Genomic DNA, 22213 nt, shown 5'->3' on the forward strand with positions numbered 1-22213 from the left:
TAGAAGCTAAAATTATTCTTATTTCCCTATTAAAAAAATCTTATATAAGTTGAGTGTTTGAAGTCTTTCTTTTCTTATCATTTCATTTTATAACCGTTTCCTGACAAAATGTAGGAATGTTTCAGTCTATGATATTTCTTTGTGTGCAGATTTCGTGATAGATAAATATTTTATTCCGGAAATACAGCAGAGGTTTATTTGCTTTAAACTTCTCACTTCCGCTTTTATACTAGAACCAACACGAATATTTCTGCTACTATTATACTATTCGCAACTAAATATGAATGTTGTTATTTTTTTTGTAAACCGAGTTTGCTTTAACTTAAACAGTCATTAAAAAAATTTCCTATAAAGCAACATTAAAATGTTACTCATAATAAACAAAAGTAATGATTTTCGAAATTTCTACAAGTAAAAATATTATCAAGTATTAAGTTATTAACATTAATATTTTGGCGTAATTTTTTTTAAATTTTATAACAGTTACATTATATGTCATTAATTTTTAATATTACGAAGATAATTTTTTTATCACATTTCTAGGAATATTTTCTTTTTATTTGAGTGATTAAAATGAATGATACTGTAAACTTTAAAAACGAAATTTAAAAATTCACTGAAATAAGTATTTAAATCTCATTTCAAATCCGAAATTCTGCAGTAATCATGAATTTTGCATACATGCCAACTTTTACGCATTTGGCGTAAAATTTTATTTCTATAATTAAAGTGGTAGTAAAATGCATGCTTTCTATAGATTCCTTGCATTTATAAACTCAATTTATAATCTTTTTGACCACCACTATTTTTGAAGAAATTAAGCAGATATATTAATATGTAATACTATTGCTGTAGTCCGTATAACCTTTTTCAAAATACAGCGTATGTTTCTGCTTAAAATTGTAATTTAAATTATAATTAATTTAAATTACTACCACCGGGGAAAATCATCCCCGAAAGGATTAAAAGTTGGCAGGTATGATTTTGTAAACAATTGCTGGAATAATTAAATGTAAGCAAGAATAATGAATTAAACTGAATTAATTAATGAAACTAAATCAATTAATTAAACTAAGTTAATTAATTAAACTAAGCTAATTAAACTGATATAAATAGTGAATTTTAAATATTGAAAAAAATTTTTTCACTGTACCACAATGTCAAGTAGAATGTAAAATTCCTTTTAATAGCTTTTCTATTTTTTATAATTATGATTATTCTTTTTCCATTGTTTTTCTCCTGATTCATATAATTGGGTAAAAAAGCAAAATAATTTTTTTTAAATTACTGAAAAATTGAAGAAAAAAAAATTATTTCCTCAAGCGATAGAGAAATCACAATTGTTGGTAGACTTTTTTTATTATTATTATTTTGCCAATTTTTAATCACACCATCGTGTGATTATCCTTTACTCATATACATGTATAATTTACTCGCATGATTTGAAGGACAAAATAATTCCAAATTAAATTTAGAAAAACGAGAATTGAAACAAAAAATATGCATTCTGTAAGTATATACTTTAAACTTAAATATAAGATATTATAAATTTATAAACGATAAGCAATTTCGTTTAAATGGTGCTAATTGTACGAAATATTTGACCTCTTCGAGACGGGTGAGTCATATATGGATTCTCAGGGTGTCGATAATCAGGGTAAAAAAGATAAAACTGGTAGCCTAACTATTTTAATAGAAGTTTATTTGTGGGCGGGGTCATAATAATTTGCTTTATTTAATTAACCACTACTTAGTTCGAATTAAAATAAGGTATAGTTACGCTTTTAACACACAAGGATTAGATGTGTTAGATTTAAAGTGAAAGCAAAATAAATCTGTCAAATTAGCTATGCCCAAACTGAAGCTACCGCTTTTTATTTTTTACTATCCTGATTCTGATTCCGTACAAATAGATTTATGACTCGCCCGTCCCGAAAAGGTTAAACCGTATAAATATTTATATTATCGATATATTATGTTAAGCCGAATTATCTTATGTTTGAAAAGTAAATCACAACAAAGAGGCACTTAAACTACCGCGCTTTTCATTTCTGTAAAAGAACACAATTTTTTATTGTTAATGTGTATTGTAAATGTGCAATGTGTAATTGTAAATGTAAGAGAAAATTGATCCCAAAATAAGGATACATTGCTATCTCGAATTTACAGCATTTCTAATACTATCTGTTTCTCATTTGTTTTGTATAAAGACAACAAATGATTGGAAGCAATTTCTCTTTCCTAGAACTTCCTTTTCTCGTTTGTCTTTATTTGGATTAGACTTTTTTTATTTCCTCAATCAATCCATCACACTTAATACACTTTTAAAAATCTAATTTATCTTTTATTCTGATTTAAGTAAAACAATTTAAATTTGTTTACCATGCAAGGATTTAATTAACTAAGTGTATTTAGCTGAATATCCGCTCTTCACACGGGGTGGATATGAATAGTTAAAGAATCAATAAATCATGCTCTAAACTAAAAGCATCCACACGGTTTCTGGTAGGTAGTCCGATCAAACCTCTATGGAGGATAACCAGTTTTCAAAAGAGCCATTTAATAGAAAGTCTAGTAAAATTAAGAAAGTGGTAGTAAATATATGTCTAAAAAAAATTTTTACATTTAGGGATATATTGTCTTATTTACTTGTCAACCACCACAAATTCACTTCTCAAATATATATGATGAATTATTCACGGTCACTTTTAAAATAGAACTTGGGTTCGTGAGTGAAACCGGTTCACTTTTTAAATGGTCTACGCCATACGTGCCAACTCTTTTGGATTTTCCGGAAGATTTTATTTTCATATTTAAAGTGGTAGTAAATATATACTATTTTTTCCTTTATAAATTTAAGTTTTAAATGATTTTGATCACCACTATTCTTACAAAAATTTAGCACATATATGAATATGCGTTACTATCATGGTTGTCAACTTAAGTTTTCTCAAATACAACGTATTTGTTTGCTTAAAATTGAAGTTTTAATTCCATTTTAATACCACTGGGAAAAATTATAATGGAAAGGATTAAAAGTTGGCAGGTATGGTCTACGCAGACTACTTATGAAAAACCGTGATGAAGGTACTGTGCGTTCTGATGTAGTAGGTGATAGTCAAGCAAAGAAAATGAACGTTTAGTTTGCCCAATGACAATATTTGATAAATACGCCGTCTAATAATATCACTGTGTGGTCTTGTGGATTTGATCTAACTAAACTCATACCAGCCAACTTTTACGCATTTGGCATACAATTTTATTTCTATAATTAAAGTGGTTGCGAAATGTGTGTTTTCTATTTGTTCCTTGCATATATAAACTTAATTAAAAATTTGTTGACCACCACTATTTCTTTAAAAATTAAGCATATATATTAAGTTGTAATACTTTATTGATAAGCCGTCTAAGCGTTTTCAAAATACCGCGTATGTTTCTGCCTAAAATTGTAATTTAAATTCCATTTTATTACCACAGGTAAAAATCATCTTCGAAAGTATTAAAAGTTAGCTGGTATATAAAAGCATCCTTAATCTTTAAGAACACGAAAGATGTATCTAAACTCAAAACGTCATTGGATCAAGATTACCAATCTTCCATCGTCCTTCATAATTGGAATTCTAATCACAGGTTTAAATTATTTTTCTTCTAGAATCATTCATATCAAAAGCCATATCGCCAAATGCTTTTTGTCTTAACTGTTATTTTCAAGGAAGCAGACAAGTTTATATGTATGTATATAAACCTCTATGTTATCTATAAACTTTTACATTCAGACAAAAGATAAGCTAGTCTAAAAATATTATTTGATATAGAAATATGTAGCTTTCCGAATGAAACTAATTTCAGATTTAAAATCTCCACACCCGAATTAAGTAGGATCAAGCACAAGCAACAAAACATTTGTTCAACTGTGTTATCATTTTTTGTTTAAACCATGAAAGCAAACTATAAAATATTAAACAACAAGTGCTTTAGAATATAATTTGAAATCAAAGAATGTATTTTCTACTGTTGTATTTTCGAAAAATAAATATGAAAAAAGCAACACGAAAAAGATTTTTGGAAATAATTGCTACACTTAAAGAAAAAGGATCTGAATTTGTTCCCACGTATTTATTTAAAGTCTTTTATTTGAGAGAAGGAAAACTTGCCGTGTGATGGATTTCTAATTTTTCAATTAGTTTAGAAATAAATTTTGCACAAAAACGATAAGAATTAAATTAATTTTAAATGAAATGCTCTTGCAGCTGCCAACTTCAACGATTTTCCCGTAGATATTTCTGTTTAGTTCGGATATAATATCTAAATTTATTTATAGTTGGACACAAAAGTATTTTTGACTTAAACAACATTTAGAAATTTCTCTACGTATTCAGAGATGCCCACTTGCTCCGGACAATGGATAAATATTTTCGACTGGTAGTCTTTTAATGCGTAAATTTTTGATTTAGCAAATTCGATTTAAAGATTTTTTATTCACCAATGCTTTTAAATAATTCAAGGACTTATGTGATTTGTCACTTTGTTATAATAAAGCCGTGCTGATTCTTTTAAAAATTTGACAAAATTAACCAAAAAACATAAAATTTTAGTTTGCAGTTCCCTACAGTCTTATAAATTATTTGGAACAGGTGGTATCTCTGAATAATTATCGAGACTTTCATATACTTATTTTTGCACTAGACAGTCAAAAGTGTTTTAAATCAAATTTGTTAAGAATTAAACATCCAAATATAAATCTTTTTATCACTTAAAATGTAAAAATCAAATTTCCTGAAGGAATAGAAAGGTTTGCAAGCATGAAAGATTGTTTTTCAGCTTGAAGTATGTAAGAGGACGTTTATTCACATTTTCAAGCGATTGAATTTTAGTATTACTTTATTTAGACAGGTGAGAAAAGAATTGCTTCCTCTTTAACGGAAAAGTGGGAATAAATTACTGTAGTGTTTCTACCACTACAAAAATATAATTTTAATTTACTAGTTTATAAAACACGTTAAATCTTCAAATGGCGGAGTTTTTGTTATAACTCTCCGTAAATCAGCTTCGGCTATTTTAATTTTCTATCACTGAGATGAATGAGTTAAAAAAGGGTGGAGTATGTTTTCATAGATAAAGGTTGACATTGTCATTAACTAGTATCCCCACAATATTTAAAATTTTATGCCTATTAAATCCCAATTCCTAAATCGTAACCAAATATAACAAAAGTAAATGGATTGAAATGCACTAGCGTTAGATTCTTTATTAAAAAGTGTGCATGTTTTGCTCTCTGAAATTTACTGAACATTTTTTTTAAATGTTTGAAATTATTCGTAGTTTCTGAAAAAAAGAACAATTCAGAATGATAGAGGGCTTAAGTTTTCAATTATATTGCAGTAAATTTTTTATTTATACACTCAATAATAGTGCAAAACAATACGTCATATAAACATGAGACAACATTACAGCTTGTTATTCATTTTTAATTTAATTGTTGACAATATTTTTAAATGTTTGACATTATTCATAGCGTCTGAGTAAACAATTCAGAATGATAGAGTATTTAAGATTTCAATTATGTTGCAGTACAATGTTTATTTATGCACTCAATGATTGTGCAAAACAATATGTCATACAAACATGCGAGAACGTTATAGTTAGTTATTCGTTTTTGATTTGATTCCTAATCTCTTCTGTCATGACAATTGATTTATTTCATGCGGATTGATCATAGTGTCTGAATAAATAAGTGAAGGACTTTTCACCAAGCATGTTGCACGTTTACAATGGCCAACATTTAGCTCTTGAAAGAATTATATTTTGGCCTGCAAATTATATATTATATCTATATAAAACATTACTAAATGAAATGATATCTATGCATAGAAAGGAACTGTAAATTCTTAACAAAATAAAGCAAAATGTTACTTTTGATATAAATAGTATTTTGTTCCTCTGAATTCTTCAATATGATGTTTTTTTAAAAAAATATTAAGACGGTATTGTTTGTTTCTGATTAAAAAGATCAATAATAAAAACATTGTACATGCAATCCCACACAGGATAATATCTGAACTGCAAAAAGACTGCGTGTGACCTTTGTGTGTTATGGAAAACAATTAGTTAATAAAATTAGGGTCAGTCATGAAAAATATTTAAATCGATTAAAAGATGTATTTGTGGCCATATAGTTATTAAAACAATATTAGCCAATTCAAGTGACAATTTGTTCATTTTTTTATATTAATGTTTTTTTTCTCAAGAAATTTAATAAACTCATAATTATAAACTTATTGATTATTATTACTATTATAAATATGATATGAAGTCAAACAAAAGCTTAATTTTTACATTTTTACTTCGATGTAAAACTCAGGAAAATCATATTTAGAATGATACATGTTTATATATATATATATATATAAACTGCTGTTTGTAGAAAATGCAACACCATGAAAGAATCATCAGAATCAAATGAAATTTAATGCAGAAACNTTTATATATATGTACGTATAATACTCGTCTGTACAAGATTTTATTGCTCGTTTATCACAATATCTTTAACTGATAAAATAATTTTAGAAATCAATTATAAACAAAATTAGAAAAACCCTAATCATAGGAAATTTAATTTCGATTTTTTAAATTCATCAAAAAAACTTATTATCTTTAATGCTGCGCAGCAAAATATTTAAAATAAGTTCGAGATGAGGTTTAAAAAAATTGAAACCAAATTTAATGCATATGGAATTTTCCATTATACAAAAAGAACAAAAAATAATATTTTATTTACATTACTGTGTATTACTCAAATTTTCTAAAAAATCAATTATATCATCGATAAATAGGCCTTAAAGGAAACTTATAATCCTTAAATTATCCGTATACCTTATTAATTCGTAATTACTTTATATGATCTCTTATTTACCAAGTGTAAAGATGTGTATCAAGTAAAGATAAAATTAGAATGTCATTTTTTCTAAAATTTCTTTTAGTCAACGACTAAAAATCTATCTGACTAACCTAAAAATCAATGTTTCATGTAATTCTTTAAACTATATTTCTTTAGAAATCAAATAAATATCTTTTAACAAAGGTCAATGATATTAGAGAAACGCTTACAAATCCATAGATCAAGACCATTTTATTTTCTATATCTGACAAATTCCTGTCACACAGGGATATGAAAAACATCGATTAAAACTTTCCTTTACCTAAAAATAACATCATTTGAAGTGAAGTTATGTTTTTTTTTCTTTGCGAGTTCCATCGCTGATCGTGGTTAATTCACGGTTGGTGACCATGACTCGGAGTTCTGGCCATCGGCTTAAATGAAAGAAAAAGGTAAATAAAACGTGAAAAGCGAGTAAGAAAAGAAGCAACTATTATATTAAATCGCTCTGTTGCTCTCTTTTGATCGAAGTTGGCGAGATAGCATCGACTTTTGTTATCTTTCTTTTTGACGGCCATTATCATCAAGTGCCAGGAGATAACACCTATTTGGCGATGGCTCTGGACAAAAAGAATATTATAGCATGACATGAACTTATGAAACACTAAGGTTTGATAGTTTTGTTAAAAGGGCGAATTTAGAGATTAAGTTCGAGATTCAAATTTTCCTCCAGCTTTGTTTGTTCATTACATGGTTTGTGAACAGCCTCATATTCATGATTTTTTTCTATTAGAATTTATTTAGTTGGACAGTAAAATATTTACACCATCCCAAAAAATAAAGATTTTTTTTCCTGTTTTGTCCTCGCATACCGTGGATTTACTGATATTGTTTTTATACATTTTTTGCTTGTAACTTAATGTTTTATGTTTCAAATTATTTTTGTTCTCTCTCATTCACGTCTAGTAAGTCTTGAGCATGGGCACCTATTTTCGAGAGCTTGAAACATGTCAACTTTTAATACCATCTTAACCCTTTCGAAGGCCGTGGTAAGATACTTACCACCACGTTTTACCACTTTTAATTTAGGTTTCCATTTTTCAATAACTTCTTTCTTGAAGTGAGTTTGAATAAAATTGGTAACCATTTGTCACTTTTAAAAAACGTATAAAAGTTATAAAATGCATAATTCCTTTTGAAGTTTGTAGCATTTAAGGAATTTATTTTATAAATAAAGAAAAATAAAAGTCAGTAAGTTCCTAATAGGTCATGTTAAATATAATTTACCACCAAAAAAATGGTATTTTTATAAACTAAATGAGTTTTTTTTCTTTTTAAATCAATTACTGTTCTTAAAACAATTTCAATTCCACAAATACTTTAATTTACCTTTAGTAGAAATAAAGGGCCCATTAAAGGGTTAATATAGTTTGAATCCAATGAAGTTTTTAGTCGAGAAATTATTATTTATCGTTTCTTGGGTTATTATTTTTTTTTAATATAATTGAACTTGAAAGATATTAAAACGCATGCTATTTAATTGACTTTTAATCTTTTACTGGGACAAATATATCCTCTTTATATTTATATAATGAAAAACTAGCTATATTTTGTTGTTTAACAGAGTTGATTTCACCAATTATTTTAATCTAATTCACAGTGCCAAGCTTTACATATTGCTGGGATGGGGGAAAAGAGTGCTCTTTTTAAATTAGTGTATGTATGAAATAAGGGGTTCTTCTTTTAAATCGCATCTGCGTAAGCTTAATAACAGGTTGAAATAGTGATATATATATATATAAACATAAATAGTAGAATAATATAAAAATAAATTAATATAAAAAAGAAAACTATTAATTTGAAAAACCGAAAGTCTTCCTCAAGACACATCTTTTGGTATATTTTAATGCAATATTTCTGAATAAAGAACAATCATCACAAGATAAAAATTATTCTCCACTACTTTAAACATTTATGAAAAATCTTGGAGTTGAGTAAAAATTGGTTTTGTACGAAGTTTTCAGACAGAAATCTGTTCTAGAGAAAAATACCATACCGTGCCTTGGAAGATGTAATTTATAGCTTGTATTTTGTGAATAGCATAATTTATTCATAGAAATTCGATTCCTTGAAATGAAAAAAAAAATGAAAATAATTCTTTTAAGAATTGTGAAATACTGTTATTTTGTGATCATAACTTTAAACCAATGCCAAACGATTGTAAACAAATTTGTGGTACGATCAGACTAAAAATGCAGACGATAACTATTTATTTTCAAAATAAAGAAAATGAGGTGATTTGAAGTCAATGAAAAACACTGACGAAAAATAAATCCTTCTGGCTGTCGCCCGAAAATTGAACAATCTGTCACCCACAATGTAGGAAAGACGAAAAAATATTCTTTTTCACATTTTATCCCATTTCCTGGGATCTAACAATATGGCGCTTTGAGAGAAGAAAAAAAACGCAAATGGAATTTCATTAATATTAAACGTTCCTTCTCACCCCGTGATCTTAAGTGATCTATGAACGGCTTTCCGCCAGGTTGAAGTTAAATATCGTCTGTAAAGCTATTTCTCTTCTCATATATACAATAGAAAATAAATTGGACTCATAAGATTATATTACAATTCCTTATCTGGGCAGATATATTTCTTTGGGTTTTTTTTAGAAGAATTTATTTTATTCCATTTACTTTTATATTTTAAAGCTCAATTTATATTAACTCTTTAACACTGTACCTGGTAACTTAGGGGATAGAGCATTCGTCTTGAGGTTGTAAGGGAAGGTACTTAGACTTTCTACAGTATAAGGCTTTAGATGAACAAAAACAAAACAAATTTTAAATATTATTACATATTATATAATTATAATATTATGTTATTAATATTATTATATTATTATTATATATTATATAATTATAATATTATATTANTTATTATTATATATTATTATTGTATGATTGTTATATTATATTATCATTAATAGTATTATATTATTATAACAAATTATAACACTATAATATTTAATATTTACTGCTATCTGCAAGTTAATATAAAGTTATAGGCACAATTAATTTCAGTTATAAAATACATAATTAATTAGAAAAAATAAATACATTCATTATATAATAATATCTTCAATATCGAAGTGGATTGAACATCATAATTGTAAATAAGGTTACGTTATCCTAGCCATGCATAGTTTATATACATATAAAAATATTGATGCGTGTTATTTTATTGATCTTGTGCACCACAAGGTGACCCAGGTTCGATCCCAGCATAGGCTGGGCCATTCGAATTCTACTCCCGGTTCGCATGGACAACAGTGTAGATATAAAATATCCTCAGTGGATTGATCATGGGTTAGAATCCCCTTGCTGCCGTTCTATTAATAGGAGGTTTTCGATTTTTTTCTCCCCGTGTAAAAAAAGTGCGATCTATTTCCATCAAAAAGTCCTCCACGAAGGCTAGTTTGTCCCATTGGTTGATCCAGGTGTTCCCTTGCCTTCTGGAGTTGTCTCAAAATTACAGGTACATTGATAGTCGAAAACTCATAACTGTGTCTGCTGTTTAACGCCGGTTATAAAATAAAATAAAATATAGCACTGTATCGTACCTAACTATCTTTGAAATAAAATAGGTTTTTAACATTGTTTATATCACAATATGTAGTTACGTCACTATAAAATAGTACATATCAATATTGTTCACAAAAGAATTTGTATGGCTCTTAAAAAATATTAAAAGTAGTGTCAGATTTGTAAAGTAGAAGTCAAATTTTTTTTTCTTCATATTTCACTTTCCAATTAAAAGATTCGATTCAAGTATGATCCCAACTAGATATATAGAGGTTGGACAAAATTATGCAAATACTTCTGCATTAACAGGGATTTTGATTTTACAGGGATTTTGAGTTTACATGGCAATTACTGTTGGCGAAATTTGAAAGATCATGCTTGAAGCTTTTAAAAATGATATTAGTTTACCCATACAAAATTCGGATTTACTAAAAGGAGCGTAGGAAGTCATTATTTTTACCAGTTTTAATACCACCAATTTAGAAATTATTCTACAGAAGTGCAATACTTGTTTAAAAATGCTTTTTTAATGATATACCACTATCATGAATTGAAAATGGAAAAAAGCTCATAAGCTCAATTTTATCCATGTAAATTTTGCATGGATAGGGTTAAAAGCACCTTTTTTAAAGGTTTTAAGCATGATCTTTCAAATTGTGCTAAGATTTGTCGTGTTAAATCTTTCAGAACATTTGGTGCTATGAGATACACTGTTTAAAAAGAGTTAGTACAGAAGTGCTTCGATAATTTTGCTCAACTCATGTTTCTATTTCAAATTATAAAGTGTTTTGGTAAATAAGAATTTGTTTAAAATACCTATCAGGCCTAAAAATGGCCTTTCAATATCAAATAAAGTTTTTGCCTATAGGAATTAATACTGTATTAAAATAAAGACAATGAGATAGTGAAAAGATGGCCTATCAGCAACAAATTAAGTCTTTGCCAATAGGATGTAATACTGTATTGAAATATTTACATTGAGATAATGAAAAGATGGCCTTTTAACATCAAATTAAGTCTTTGCCAATAGGAATTAATACTGTATTAAAAGAAAGACATCGAGATAGTGAGAAGATGGCCTATCAACATCAAATTAAGTCTTTGCCAATAGGAATTAATACTGTCTTAAAAGAAAGACAACGAACTAGTGAGAAGATGGCCCATCAACATCAAATAAAGTCTTTGTTAACAGAAATTAATACTATATTAAAAGACAGACAACGAGAAAGTGAGAAGAAGGCCTATCAACATCAAATAAAGTCTTAGCCAATAAGAATTAATACTATATTAAAAGAAAGACAACGAGATAGTGGAAGATGGCCTATCAACATCAAATTAAGTCTTTGCCACTGGGAATTAATACTGTATTAGAAGAAAGACAACGAGATAGTGAGACGATGGTCTATCAACATCAAATTAAGTCTTTGCCACTGGGAATTAATACTGTATTAGAAGAAAGACAACGAGATAGTGAGAAGATGGCCTATCAACATCGAATTAAGTCTTTGCCAGTAGGATATAATACTGTATTAAAAGAAAGACAACGAGTTAGTGAGAAGATGGCCTATCAACATCAAATTAAGTCTTTGCCAATAGGAATTAATACTGTATTGAAATATCTACGTCGAGATAATGAGAAGATGGCCTTTTAACATCAGAGTCTTTTGCCAATAGGGATCAATACCGTATTGAATGAAAGGCATAGAGATTTAGAATATGGCTCAATCTATGCATTAAGAAAATGGTTATAAAAAACATTCTTTTCTTGTTCAATGTATATAAAATTATCATATAACGTGAAGTTAATTTAAAAATGAATAAAAAATTATAATTTCATGAACAAGACTGAAATTTATTTTATTTTATTTCCTCCATAAAAATTATCCATGCTTGTCAAAATGATTGTTTCGAAACAGTCCATTATTGAATTCGAAGTATTTGACAATAAACGGCGGAATGATTTATAAAACTAAACGCAATATATTTTTTTTACATTTTCTTTAAATTTGAGAAATTTTATTGAAATTTTACTTGCTCGACCATGAAACTCTTTAGGAAAGATTTAACTGCCCGGTATCAAAGATAAATAAATCAAGTGATAGATTGAACTAACTCACTTGAAAGATTTTATGCCAGAAGAGGCTCGGTTTCACGATATGTCAAACAGATGGGTGGTTATGAATAATTTATGGAGCATATGGTTGAGTAAAGATAGAAATATATGCTTTTGGCAAAGTTTTTCGACTATTTTATATTTGTATTTGGCAACACTTTTACACGGAGGAAATCCACTAAAAATGCTTACTTTTATGATATGGATAAGAAACATTATCTGTGAGTGAAAATCAACTTTAGTAATTTTGATAGCAAAGCTAAAATGCAATAGATAAATTTCCTTTTATTTATTCGGAGCATCTATTTTTATAATATTTTTATGATAGTACAGTCCAAGCTATGTATCTGATATTGCATTATATAATCTATAGATGAATTTATCTATATATTGCCCACTAGTCAGTTATCTTTCATTTTTTTAGGTTGTCTTAAGCATACCTGCCAACTCTCCCGCATTTTGCGGGAGATTTTATTTTCATATTTAAAGTGGTAGTAAATATATACTATTTTTTCTTTTATAAATTTAATTTTTAAATGATTTTGATCACCACTATTCTTACAAAAATTAGGCTTATATATTAATATGCGTTACTATCATGGTTGTCAACTTAATTGTTTTCAAATACAACGTATTTGTTTGTTTAAAGTTGAAGTTTTAATTCCATTTTAATACCACTGGGAAAAATGATAATGGAAGGGATTAAAAGTTGGCAGGTCTTAAGTAATAATATAAGTAGTGCTAAAAATTATGTACATGTTAATTGTTAATTTAGATTCATTTTGTGAGGTTGTCTTAAATAATAAGTTAAGTATTTATTTGAGTAATTTTGCATTTTTATTGAAATGAAAATTTAGTTACAAAATGATAAAGATTTACTTTTGATTCTTTTCTTAAAATGGATATTGAAAATTTAAACATAAACGGTGCTATGGTGCATCATACTGCCATACTAATTATTGGTGATGGAGCTTTCCTTTTTTGAGCATTAACATATATGACGTTGGAGTTATGGAGTTCTCAAATATATATGATAAATTTTTCTCAATTACTTTTAAAATAGAATATAGGCTCATGCGCACAATTGGTTCACTTTTTAAACAGTCTGCGCAGAATACTTCCGTGTGGAAGCTTTCTGATGTTGGAGGTGATGACCAAGCTGAATGCCAAAGATAATATTATGGGGAGTTAAAATTGTTTTTTTTTTGTTTTTCAAGCTCTACTGAATATACTAATTTACTTAGAAAATAACTGAATATACTAATTTATTTTTTTCAAAGAAAGAAAACGTAGTTAAATTAATTTTTTTTAAAAAAGAAAAGTTAAAAGTTGCTTTTTCTTTAAATGAAATGAAAAAAGTATCGTTAAAACTGTTTATTAATTTCTTCATTCTTCTAATATCTAAGAGTAGTAATACTTTATAAATTATGTATAAAACGAACTTTCCAAGTTCGATTAAGAGCAATTTGCATATTACACCAATGCAAACACGATAATATAATTCGTATATTACGAATGTTACATTAATATTTGAAAAATGTTAGATTAATTTTTGAAAAATGCCACGTGTATTACACTAATAGCAGCAAAATACTTCCCATAATTGCAAAAATGATATTCTGGAATTTTATTTTTGCATGCTGAAAATAATTTTAATGAAATATCTTAACACCTGTAAAGAATATCTCCTGTTTCATTGCTAAATAAACATTATTTCTTAATAATGAAAGTTATTTAGTCCAGACAATATACTGAAATATAAACTAGAACAAGGAATTGAGAAATTATACTTAGTGTTTACAAAGAGTGGAGTTTAAAATGTTTTAGTTTTCAAAACCAAATAAGGAAGTAATGCATAAGACTTCATCTATTGGGGAAAAAAAGGTGTAAGGAAAAACAGTGATAGTTAGTTTTTGGTTAAAATAGTAAATATATTTTTATACTACTGACAGTTTCAGCTATAAAATGGCACGGATTTCAAACGTAATCTAAATAAGCATTTTTTATTATTAAAGTCGCGTTAATCACGCGTATGAAGGAGTCATTAAAACTTTATAAAGTTTCCAACGTGGAAAATTTAAATTGGAGATCAAAAAACTGATAACAGCAAAGCAAGTTCATATATAATTAATTATAAAATATTCAAATATACTACCGTATTTGTTTTATTTCAAAGATTGTACGAACCCTGATGTTGTAGGAATGGGAAACGAATCAAATAAAACCGTACTATGCATACTTAAGACTAATTTTCCCATCACTTTAGTTCCATTTGCAGTTTATAGCTTTAAATTTGTTATTTAATTACTTGGTTCATATTTGGTTACTAATAATAATGATAACTAAACATTCAAATGAATTTTATCAAATAAGCTAAATGAACTTTTTGTTTATTTAAAATACCAAAATATGAGCCGAGGTAACTCAGAGGATAGAGCGTTCCCCTTCTAATCAGGTGAACCGAGTTCAAATCCCAGCGATGGCTGGTCGATTCCATTCCCGACTCTCACAAGCAAAATATCCTCAGTAGTTGACGGATCATGGGTTAAAGTCCCCCTGTCATCAGGCTAACTGTGGGAGGTTCTCGTGGTCTTCCTTTCCATGTAACGCAAATGCGGGTTGGTTTAATCAAACAGTCCTCCTCGAAGGAAAATGTCTTCCAATACTTGATCCAAGAGTTCCCTTGTCTTTTGAGTAGGTTCAAAATTACAAGGCTACGGAGTTGAACATTAGTAGTCGCAAACCCAAAAAATTAGGTAGGCTGGTCAAAGACGGTTATATATATATATATATATATATATTATATATAAGTTTAAAATGAAGAATAAAACAAAGAAAAATTATAGACATATGAAAAAAAAGGGGGGGAAATAATAAGTAAANTATATAATTATTATTTGTTTGGCAGAAACAATTTAAGACGTATGTCAAAAACACAACCGAATATCGAATCGCCCTCGGTTATGTCGCGAGATTTCTTTTTGTAATTTAAGTGATTAATATAAATGTTCACGTTAACAATTTTAATTTGATTTGACAAAATTCATTTTAAAAATTTCTCTCTCTCTCTATATATATATGTATATATAATAAATTTATGTATTGATATTCAAGTAGTTTAACCCTTTTATACCAGCGTCCTTTTTAAACGGCTGTACATTCTTCTTTTTTTTTAAAGAAAGAAAAAAAAGGTGGCACAAGTACTTGATTATTTGGGAAATATTTTGAAAAAACAAAATAAATATTTCTACTCGTATGTTAACAATAGAAATTTGTATGTCTGGATCTAAAATCAACAGAGAGCGCTTTTTTAATGGTAATAACTGGAGAAAAAAATATTCACTTGGTATAAAAAAACATGCAATGCCACTTTTTTTTCACAGATTTGTTTTGTATACATAGACCACTTTTAGATCCTGTCCATTTTATCATTTAATTATGTTATTTTATCTAATTTTTTACACTTGCGTAATTTCTGCAACCCTCATTCTTCTCTTATTGTTAAACCAGTTTCAATGAATGAGCAGATAGCCCTACAGGATAGTTACTCATTAAAATTATGCTTAAATCGGTAAAATCCTGTCCATCCATGGGCAAATCAGGTGTCAAAGCCCCCAATTAAAATTACAATAGTATGAGAGTTTTGTCTTTATTCGTTTATTCTTGAATGAAATGATATATTAACCTATCTTTACAATGTTAGAAATAATATTTAGTTATAAAAGTTGTGTTGTTATTTTTAATTTTAAAGTGAAAGTCGGAACCTCAGTATTTTGTTTGCTTATATTTAAATTAATAATTTTGGATGTGATGGGTACTTCACCATTTCCAAAAGCTAGCAGGAATGAATTAGATTATTGTACTGTTTTATCCACCACTATTTCTAAAAAATTCGTAGGCCTACATAATTCACCACTTTATAGTACTTAACTCTATAGTACTTAACTCATGTTATACCTTCTAAAAAGTAAGTAAAAATAGTCAAATATTTGCAAAATTTACTTAGTAGTTATTTACCGATTTTTTAACTGTGTTGGCTTGTCCGGAGCAGTTGGCATCTCTGAATATAGCCTTTTTCCGTGGAACAAAAGCGCAGTATATCAAAATTGTCCACCAGAAGAAAAGACAATGTTCTAAAGTGTGTTTTTCTACATAAGAAAAAATTGATTTTGTTTTGCCGGGTTTTTTTTCCAAAAAGTCTGTGCGTTAGGGGCTAAAGTATTTTGTAGAATCTGGATCAGTTGGCATCTCTGAGACTTAAGAAAAAAAAAGTTTTATTTTTTTTAAAGCTTTTGGTTACAGTATAAACAATTTTTTTTTATTTCTCTTTGAAAATAGGCCGAATATGACAACGTGGGAAAGGTTCCACTTACAAATATCAAGATATAGCCTGTATCCAGAAGATTCCCCTGTAGTGAAAGATCTTTTGCATGAAATGGCATCAGAGAGAATTGTTAATTTAGGTAAGACTTTTTATTCATTTTCAAAATTGTTTAATAATATAGTGTTTTCCTTTTCATTAGTACGATTTATTAGCAGATTTATTTCTTTATGCGTGACAATTCATGAGGCTGATTTCTATATTCATTAGAGAGATTTCGCACTTTTACGTAAGCTTCCGTTCGCCCTCCTACGTAAGATCTGCGCATTAATTTTAGATATCTAAAATAACGTAAAGATACGTAGCATATGCTACGTATCTTTACGTTATGTTGGCGGGATTAACGCTACAAAGACGAAGCTTCAACCACGCTGTTTTTAACTGTTAAATGATATTTTCTGTTTGAGCCTACTCTCGAACTAAAAACATGGGCATGGAATGAGAATTCGAAGAAATTTATAAATGAAATTTAGAAATGAATCACATTTGATTTAAAAACCATTGGATCATTCAATAAAAACATAATGGTTGTTCCATAAGAAAATAGATATATTTTCGCTATTTCAAAATCATATTTATTTTAACTATGCAATTTAGTTAAAATCAGTTAAATAATCAATAGAAGTTCAATAATATTTTTTAAATATTAATAATAATAATAAGCTGCATACTATCGCTGAATTCATCAAAATCTACGATATACCAAATTTTTCTGCTCACAGATGTGCAGTTTTACGCAGAACAAAGAATCTTGAATCGTATGCCACATGTTTAATGAAAGAGTCTTCATCCATTGTAAATGTTTGTTTTGATTTTGTGTTCAAAGTTAAAATGATATTCCAGTAACATATTGTAGCTCTTTGTTGTTTAAAGAATAGTGGTTGTTAAACGTTTAAAAACGGTTGTTAAACGTTTTACTTTTTAGTGGTTTGTAACATTTGTTTTATTAGTGTTGCCAGTCTGGCTTCCCTGCACCGGGGAGTGTTAATCTCCCTTATAAAACAATGATAACATCATCGGTTTGTATATATTTTTTCAAAAACAGGTATGGCAACAGCTCAACCTTCAAAAGTATTTATAAAGTGGTACAATTCGAAAACTGAAACTTCCAGAAATAGATTTACTTTTTTCAGCACATTCAAAGGCTCCCCACGATATAACTAAATAAAAGTGGCGTTTTATACGAAGTTTTGAGTTATATAGACATAGGGATGTCCGGAATAATTAATAGTATTATCTAAACCGAGGCTCATTCATAAAAACAAAAATTTCGCTCTCGCTCCAAAACATATTCCTCAAAGCGGAGCAAGTTATCATATCAGTGTAAATTAAAGAGTGAACTTTTTGAAGAGTCAAATTTTTTTTTCATCACTGAATTCCAAGTCGACAAGGCTAATTATCTGGGCATCATTATAAATTGCTCACTAAACTAGAATTTACATGTATCAAACATCCTGAGAAAAGCAGAAGCAGCTTATCAAACCCTTAAACCAATCCTAAACAAAGACAGCAAATTGGCTTTACACACCAAAAGGCATATATATCTGATGTGTATCAGACCGATACTCTGCTATGCATCCCCGGCCTAGGGGGGCTCTCTCAAACGCCCAACAAAAAAGACTGAGGACATTTGAACATAAAGTTATCAGAAGAATCACAGGGGCTCCCTGGTTTGTTCGTAATAACACACTTTGCAACGATTTTAATATAGATAAAATCGATGAATACTTATACAAACTCAACGATACCTTTTTTAAAGGAGCAAAAAATTGCTCTACGTGTGATTTTAACAAACTATTAGATATTGATTTTATTGAAACTTCAGCCCGATAATCGCTTTTTTCCTGAGCGACTACGTTCTATCTAGGCATTTCAGTTAATCTTTCTGGACAAACTCTGCACTCTACACCAATGAAGCCCGGCTACCGGGGGAGGCGAGGGAGTCTTCCCCATTTGTAAATTTTGTAAATATTTTATTGTTTTTATTATCTTATGTACTATTTGCGACTTATATTATATTTAAACCAGATTTGATTTCCCAATTGTATATGCGATTTAACAAATATTAAGTACCGCACCTCCCTTCCCTTCCTTTTACCTAAACTCGATGAAGGAGCAGATATCCATCTAGGATAGCCACTCCGAAAATACTTGAATAGTTAATTAGTACAGTTATCTTACGTACTGCCTTTTTACTGTCTGGCACCAGCCAGTCAAATAACTTACTCAAAAAACAACTACTTCATATTGTTATTCCGAATTTTATAACCGTGTTATTTTCGTTCGTAACTTCGGCGGGGAGTAACCCTTTACTGAAGCTGCTGACAGTCGCGAGGGAGGAGGGTCCCCCCCGTTAGATCCCTTAAGTCACTGTTTAGACTTGCCTCAATTATCATGCATCGCCCGTCATAAACGTTTTAGTATTAGCCTCGATCTTGTATAGATTTTCACGTTGTTTATCTCACTCTTTTGAGTATAGCTCTCACGTTACCTTGTACATAGCCCGTTTTTCGTGTCTTTTTATGATTTTACCGGATTTCTTTTAATTGTTTTTTTCATGTGTAAATTTTCAAAAATTAATTTTTAATGAATTAAAAATTTATTTACTAATTTTTAATTAATTAATAAATAAATTAATTATAATATAAATAAATTAATTTTTAAATTAATTGATTGCATAATTAATTATTTTTTTATTTTTTATTAATTTATTTTATGTACTTTTAAGTTAAGAGTACTTTCTTTTTTAGTCTCTGGATGTTTCTTTACTTATAGTTACAACTGAAATATACATTGTGTAAATCTTTTTCTCTTTATAATTTAGAGCAACTACCTGGGGGAACGCAGTTAAAACTAGTCTTTACGTATGAAAGCGGAGCTAAAGCACTTTTCAAGCCAATGAGGTGAGTATCAGATTTTTTTTTTATTCATCTCAATCAAAGTTATTTTCTTCTGAAAAAAAATAGGATTCATTTAGTCTAATTAAAGTGTATTTTTCACTATCAGGAAGTATTTTTAAATTGAAGTAGATGAATCCCGATGTTAAAAATTAATTTCTAAATTATAATTTTTTTAAAATCTAAGGGAATTTAAAAAATAAAGTAGCAAATTTTGGTCGGCCTCATGAAAATTCTTTCTATGTGTATAAGTTTTTTTCCTGACCATAGATTTGTTATATTATTGAAATAAATTATAGTTTGGAATGATATTTTTTTAATTATTAAGGAATTACTTATTTTTACTTTGTCAACGTTTTTAAAGCCTTTCCACAATAGCGTGGGTGAAAGCCCTTATATAGCAAGAAGGAAAAGAGAAAAACCTGGTACGTAAAACATTTCATTCCAGCATTTTTTTCGAAAAAAATGAAATATCTGTAACTATCAAGATTTCTTTTATAATTCTGGCATATATATAAAACTGCTTCTTTTCCAAGATAAAGTAGATATTGTTGAAAAATTTAAAAAAAGAATAAGTAAACTCCTCCCCAAAACTAGTTATAACTGAAATGGTTTTACTACCAGGCTTTCCTCTTTTCCGTCTCGCTTTCACCCCTGCACAAAAGGTGTGTTGCTGAGTAACGTTTTCATTTACATGTAGAGGTGGGGAAAATAAATTTAAACTGAATTTACAAAACATTAAAGGACAGACTTTACTACCATTAGAAGAAATTTCCCAAAAAGGGCTGGTAGTTGGCAACCCTGCACGTGGGAAAGTCGTTTCTAAAAACGTTACAAGTCGGCAGCTATGGGTTAAGTTATATAAATTCCACCCATATCTGCCATTAATTTTTGAAGGTGAATTGAAAAGCTGAGTAAGAACATAAAATTGGTTAGCAATTTTGCATTCGAGGTTTTTAGCTATTAATTGTTTTTTAAATTCTTTATGTAGTGGTAGTTCAAATAATTTCAAATCGAAATTTTTTTTTTTTTTTTTTTTTTTTTTTTTTTTTTTTAATAACGGCAGGCACTTGAACTCTCGTTCTTCGCCTCGGAAGATGCCGGAAGTGTTGCTCATTTAACGTTACCCAGTGGGCACCTGTGAACCTAAGTCACGGAGGCGAGCAACATTACCCACGCCACACTGCCACAAACCCGTTCATAGGGTGGGCCACATTCGCACATCACACACAGCAGAGGACAGAGAGAAACATCCATGCCCAGAGCGGGATTCGAACCCGCAGCCATTGGCTTCACAGTCAGGCACGCTAACCGCTCGGCCAACTGGCCGGCTAAATCGAAATTTCTAAACTTAGAATAATATTTTAAAGTTCAAAATTGTATATCAATATAAATATTGCTCTTAAAAATTGTAAAAAATTGGTTGGTATGTGTCAAAGCAGGCATACCAACTGCTCCGCTATCTGTAAAATATTTAATACATTGGTAACGTGGCGAAATAAATAGTAAACTTGTAGGATACGGTTACTTACACTTTATTTTTAGAAGTGTCACCACGAATAATAAAGTTGCAAATTTTATGATACTTTGAATGTTCGATATTTAGTGGTGGTTAAAGTTACTTACAAATGCAAAATGCTGAACTGCGAATGCAAATGCAAAAACTTTCATTTCGTTACCGTTAGAAAATATTTTTTTACAAACTGGTGCAAGGTGGCATCTCTGTTAAAGTATAGTACAATAAAATATATTTTTAGAAATCTTATTTATCCAAAGCAAATATAAATAAGAATTTTGTATGCTATTCCATACATATTTAAATTGAGAATGACTTTATTTCATTAAAAAATATTTTTCTTTTCGTCTACATTTGAATCAAATGTAACACTTATATATGAAATACATGAGTTATTCACCATAATATTCGCAGAATCTATACCAAACCTCAGAGTAATTCCTCCAAACTTTTATGAAAATTGGAGAGCTTTGTAGTTCCTGAACAAATACGATTTTATATGGTTATGATGCAATTCTAAAAGTTAGTGAGTTGCTTTGAAATGTTATTATTACCCATTTCAGTTGAACTAAATTGTAACTTTTTCGGTATTGTAAGGAAATCGCAATAAAGATGGAACATAAAGTTATTGATTTGTAGGATAACGTTTGTAGCATAAAATGTTTATTATGTTTCATAAAAGATTTAATGTAGGGTTTATTATTCATTTTATATTTTATTCTTCCATTATATCATTCTTTTTTATTTAAAAAAAAGTATATGTTGGAAACATATATTTTAACTATTCTAATAAACATATTTTTTTATACTTTATAATTATTGCAAGTAAAATATATTTTTATACA

At 28.7% G+C, this 22213-nt stretch overlaps 1 protein-coding gene across 1 annotated transcript in view; it reads left to right on the forward strand.

Moving 5' to 3' along the window:
* Window positions 1–22213, forward strand: part of LOC107446378 (extracellular serine/threonine protein CG31145-like) — a 146550-nt gene that overhangs the window by 109621 nt on the left and 14716 nt on the right. The window contains exons 4-5 of the mRNA XM_043044611.2: window positions 16913–17037; window positions 19780–19858. Coding sequence (XP_042900545.1) covers window positions 16913–17037; window positions 19780–19858 — 204 coding nt within the window. The remainder of the gene's footprint in view (window positions 1–16912; window positions 17038–19779; window positions 19859–22213) is intronic.

The sequence above is a fragment of the Parasteatoda tepidariorum genome, chromosome 9, assembly GCF_043381705.1.
Source record: "Parasteatoda tepidariorum isolate YZ-2023 chromosome 9, CAS_Ptep_4.0, whole genome shotgun sequence".
NCBI lineage: Eukaryota > Metazoa > Arthropoda > Arachnida > Araneae > Theridiidae > Parasteatoda > Parasteatoda tepidariorum.